The 6,136-nt window shown below is 34.1% G+C and overlaps 1 protein-coding gene across 1 annotated transcript; it reads right to left on the minus strand.

Annotated features, from left to right (window-relative positions):
- Positions 1-2,371: 2,371 nt before the first annotated feature.
- LOTGIDRAFT_126155 (hypothetical protein) lies at positions 2,372-2,983 on the minus strand (the record flags this gene model as incomplete). The annotated part of the gene is made up of 1 exon (XM_009062572.1): positions 2,372-2,983. A coding segment is annotated over one exon (612 nt), but the record flags the coding sequence as incomplete, so codon positions are not given.
- Positions 2,984-6,136: the final 3,153 nt, after the last annotated feature.

Genomic DNA, 6,136 nt, shown 5'->3' on the forward strand with positions numbered 1-6,136 from the left:
AATCAGAGATGAATTTAATATTTTGATTGCATGTATATGGCCATTGTCGTTCGAACAACGCACTATTATCACTGAATAGATCTTTATGATTATGCTTTTTCGAGGATTCATGGCGTCATTAAACCATTAATATATTTCTGTTCTGTTTCCAATAATGCATACCAGTAGAACGAATTTTTTTATATGTCCTGACAGAAAAAAGCATCAAGAACTCAATGGAGGGATATTTGTAGAAATTTGTATTTTATTAGGAAAGTCAATATCTTGGTGTTACCTTATCGTCTTTACGGGCGACTTACAGTTAACAATATTAATTATGGGGGTAAAAGAAAGTAGCTGACAGTTTTATATTACAATAGTTATTGAAGATTGTCCAATGAACCTAGAAGAGTGATCGGGTAAAAATCAGAATGAATTGAAATAAAAATTTCGATTGAAGTGATAGTCAAATATCGAATCCTCATTAAGTCATACTTTTCTGATGTGTTGATGATGAGGGAGAATGAAATGTTGGGTTTGGCTTGATAATAAGTCAAAGACCTAAAATTATGTAACCAAACGATGTATCCCCGTGTTTAACTGTAACCATTTATAAAACGAGATCAAAACATACTCTTTTAATAACCATAACTTTGCACTTCAACCTTGGGTTTATAAAGCAACATTTAATGTCTTAGACCTTACAGATAATCTAACCAAACCAACGACTACCATTCGACTACCAATCAACAAGAAATACCATGATCAGAATGAGTTTGGAAGAATGAAGGAGACCGAGTAACTCACGCCACACCATCCAGGGCCGAGTTTCACCGCCATGTTATTCGACCCGACCAGATCTAACGAAGAATCAACAACCAAACCAACAACACTGAATCATCCAATTTGATCCAATCCAACTACCAACTACTACGACTACCAACAATTACCTAGTTTGCGATATCAGCATCCGCTGGAAGCGAACGTTAACTTGTCATCTACCTACCTACCGTCTTAGACCTTGTCAAGGACTTTTCGAAATGATTAATAGAAGATCTGAAAATAGTATAGTGTACTTTTATAACATAATTAGAAATAATCTTTTCTTTATCCTTAGTGCATAAAATTGATTACAAAGCACAAATTGATCCCACCATTTGGTATGATTATGCACTTTCCATAAAGCTGGTAACAACGCAAGTGTTTTAATGTTACATATCGTCCAAAATATATTACTGAACCAAGGGGAATAACTTTTGTATTTAATTTCGCTGACTCAGACCAAAGCGACTTACATGATTGATCTGTTTTATTATTGAAATCGATAGGCAGGAAATAAGAAAGGAGATAAGTTTTATTCTTTAAAGATGAGTTTCCTTATTTTCATTTATGAAAATGAAAATGAGAATATTTATATGAATAGAAAGTAGAGGTGGTCTAATGACTTGGAAAAACACTAGTTTGTCTCACATGTTCATAATTAACTAAATTAGAAGAGAATGACAAGCACAATTCCAATGAGTGACCGATCAAGAAAGGACTTTTTTTTGTTATTCAGACCATACATGTATGGACATTAATGGTTGATTAAAACTCTTAATCATATACAATAAGAACAAATGATTTGATTCAGCACACATGATAATTCATTAGAAACACAGATTAATTTGCTTAATTTGACACTAAAAAACATCTTTAATAGTACCCGGAAAGTATCAGGAATGTCGCTGATTTTTATAGGGTAGTGTCTTAACATAATGAATTTACGAATTTCTAGCTTTTATTATATTAACTTATGACCAGAGCCTCCCTTCAAACAAGAAGTCTTGTCTTAACACATCTTTCGCATCAATAATTAAAAAAAAATTACTAATGTTACTATCACAGGTAATGCACCACCACTTGGAAAATTGTTTGTGACCGTATGTACCAGGCCTAATTCCGAATAATTTCCAAATAATCTAGCCTATGTGTAGAGAGTGGCCGTAGTATGGTTGAATATCTGGTGTCTTGTGTTCTCTATAATAACTTCATCATACATGCATTTGATATAGTATGTTGATGAACGTTGTTGTTTTGATCAGAACCAAAGATATCATCTTCTATATCCTCCTGTCTTTTTAACATAAAATAGCCTCTTGATTTACCTGAAAATATATAGAATATAGGTCTTATTAGTGAACATTAACAAACACTGATATTGCTGTCAGACTATGATGATAGGCTAGTTTGAATTATAACCCGCTAAACTGACAACAATCTCGAAAGTCGTGAAAGCATTCCTGATGCCACAACTTTCATGTGAACAATTTCATCGGCAAATCGTCTGTGTGTTATGTGTCAAATCGATAATTTCATGGGAAGGAAGGGGTGGAACTGCATTGATGTCAATCTATTGACAATAAAATCGATTTAAGAAAAAGTTACCTGTTATGTCGTCTATCCATTTCATGGCATTAAACAGAGATTCTATAGATATCCAATGTGGTGGATATTTAAACCTAGCAGTATCCAATAACAGAACCAAGTCTTTCTGTGGGTGATAGCCACCGATAGGCGAAAAATGTCCATCCCCAGTTTGATTAAGAGCGGGTCTAGAATAAGTGGCTACAAGAAAACACTGGTCACTTTTGGTGCACATCTGAACACATTCTCTAAATTTTCTGATATCCGAATTGTCGTCCACTCTGACATTCACAACACTTAGCTTGTTACATACAGTGGCACTTAAAAACTCGTCATAGTTCATGCCAATTCTAATGACATCTTTCAATGGCGGACATCCTAGCAACATCCGCTCATCATACCACCTCCATGGCCCTTTCCAAATACTTCCGGGGTCAATTTCCAAGGCGTTAAGAATCATGACCATTGATGTTAAGGCACAAAATGCAGGTTCGTCTTGGGTTCTGAACTGTGATACTAGAGGAAAGAAACACGCTGAATGCCCTGATTGATAGGATTCCTGGAATATTTGTTGTCCATCTCTTGAGTTTAATGATATGCAATTTGACGGTAATGGTATTTTATAAAATTGTCTTTTCGGAACTGGTACTGTGGAGGTTATACTGATAAAATATTTTCCCACTAACTCTATCAGAGTTCTTACAAATAAACCTGAAAATAAAAGATCTAATCTAAGGTGTGAAATTATATTATATTATTTTAACAGTGAAAATATTTTATTATTGTTGATTCTCATTATAATAATACAATGTATTGAGTTATTTCAACTTTTCAATTTAAAATCCTTTTAAGATGACATGTTGTAGCTTGTTAAATTGTTATAGTATCATTAAGTTTTGTTTACAAGATGAATTACTTACCGAAAGTAACAGAGATCCATGAAAACAGAATTTTCCAAAAGTGAAACATATCCTTTTACAGTAAGCTTAGTAAAACTGTTATAATAGTTCAGTGTTTAATTGGGTAAGTAGAGTACCTATATATTATACTTGTACGTATTACTAAAATACTAGTTTTTACTACAAAGGTACTGATTGAAATAAAAACATAACCTCAAAAAATGAGAGTACGCATAATCTTCTGCTAAGCAAGTCAACAGAAACAAAACATATTACAATTGTCGTCCATTCTTATTCGATCAAATAGACCTCACTTAATAGATTATCTTCTTTGACATGAAAAGCTTAATTAGTTGCCAGTACACTCTGTGATAATCCGACAGCAATGGGACCAAATAAATATGTCGAATTATGTTGAGTCAATTAGCTATTTCTGCATACCGCATGTTGAAATAAATAACAGAATAGCACTCACCGGTTTGGTATAAAATGCCAATCCACCAGCCTAACCGGAAATAATGCTCGAAATGAAAATAAAAAAAATCATATTAATAATCTACATTACCACGTGGACGTCACCAATTATTTCCCCAACACCTCTGAAGGTGAGGGGATTTTAATTCTATTTATTTCAAGCGGATCCGCCAAATCCAAATATATTGTTTAAGATAGATATTTTTGTAGTTCATAATGCCCCTACAACATTTATCTCAAGCCTGCGGTTCCGTCCATTTTTCTTAAACTAAACTCTCTTCGTACTTTTAAAACTGCGTGCGCAGCCAAAAGCCCAAGCGCATATTCGAAGGCGTGAAAAATCTCCATAAAACAGGGTCTAGTTTTCCAGACTATAACTAACGGAGGCTAGAATAGAGGAAGATGTCTCGGACTACCCAAATGTGAATAGAGGTCGCAATAAAAAATATGTGAAATATTTCATATTATCCTTGACTCACCTACTTTTATAGGTCCTTGAACTATCTAGAGGGCAAAATTTGTAACGGATTTTTACAAAACTTGATGAAATTGTTTATTCAAGGATGAAACATATTAAAAATCAGAAATCGAAATCGAAAAATATTTGACATGAGTTATTACCCTTGCTCTTCGAAATGCCTTCAATTGTTAGCTCATATACACACAAGAAGGCATAATTCTTGGCGGATTTGGACAAAACTTGGTGATATGGAATAGTAGTCTGCTACCCAAAGATGGGCACTATTGAAAATCAAAAAATCGAAAACTATATATTGAAAATGTAGATTTATTTAGCTTTAGATGTATGCATGAGGGAAATAGGCTGAAACGTTGTATATTCAATATTCAATTCAATATAGTAGGCTCTATCGATATAGTATACTGGCTGTGATTTTTATACGTTTTTGCCCCAAAATATATGTCAGTAAGCACGGAATCAATCATACGTTTTTCGAATGGACCCCCCTCATACCCATCATGAATGACGAATACACATAACAGAACATTACATAACAGAATCTCAAATATCAGAGAACAGAACAGACATACAATGAACTCTCATGAGGAAGCTCGAATACTTTGCAGACAACATAGCCCTGCTGTTAAGGCTACATGCAAGAAGAGAAAACAGAGTCTGAAATAGCAATAGCAACATAGGATAAACTATTTATAGTAACATAGGATATACCAGAGTATTTATTTATAGATTATAACGAATATCGGCTTATTGTTTACTCTAACTCTGACTCTGATACTCTGACATGAATAACTGTTAAAATGTTTAAACAACAATTGACGCGTTGTTGATGGAATATAAAAATGAAACTAGAAATGAAAGTCTCTTTAAATTAAACTTTCCTATGGTTGTCCTGGTAGTATTTCATGGCATGGGTTACTCCATGAGGCCACCACCAACGATCTTCTCGCTGACGTTCGCTCTTCACCGCTTTATTTCTATTGTTGAAATGAATGGCTGAGCAATCTGTTAGATAGGCACAATTTTTTTTTTTTATAATTCCAAATCAGGTTTCTTCATGCCACGAGAGTCAAATCCTGCGGTGGTCTCGTGACTTAAAACTATTTAAAGGCTGATGTCCATCTCTATAGGCTATTATTCACTATCACGGAGACTTATTTACTGCTATTACGCGACAGAAAATAGGCCTACAGCAGAGAGTTTCATACGAATTCAGCTTATCTGAACGTCGATTTTTTTCGGAATTGGAGTCACGATTATCCAGCAGACGTCCCTGAGCAATTACACAATAGGCTACTTTTAACCCTTTAATAAATATTCGAGGATAAGAGCCCAAGATATTTTGAACCCGTAGCAAGAATTTAATGAATCTTCATGTCTGTCATGTGAATATTGGGGGATTGCCACGGCAAGTGTTTAAGACTTTAATAAGTACTTTGTAAATCTATCTCAATTGGAAAACGACGATGATGTATTACCTCCCCTTTACTTCAATCAAATTGAAATTGATGAGCCCCTTTACACACCTCAGGGAATCAAGGATATTTTAAACTCTCTCTCGTCAAAGAAAAGTGTTGGGCCCGACTCAATTAATAACAAAATTTTAAAATCGTGTTCAACTTCACTTCACTTGCCACATGCAAATCTTTTCAACAAATGTCAAAATAATTGTATTTTCCCGAATATTTGGAAAGATGCAAATGTCATACCTATATTCAAGAAAGACAATCCAAATATTTGTTCTAATTACCGCCCAATCTCACTTTTGAGCTCACTTGGCAAAGTTTTTGAACGTCTTATTTATAAATATATTCACAATTTTTTAATTAGTCACAACATCTTGTCTCGTTTTCAATCAATTCTGTCGTGTACCAACTTATCGATATATCACTAACACTTG

This window comes from Lottia gigantea (genome assembly GCF_000327385.1).
Source record: "Lottia gigantea unplaced genomic scaffold LOTGIsca_52, whole genome shotgun sequence".
In the NCBI taxonomy this organism is placed as follows: Eukaryota; Metazoa; Mollusca; class Gastropoda; family Lottiidae; genus Lottia; species Lottia gigantea.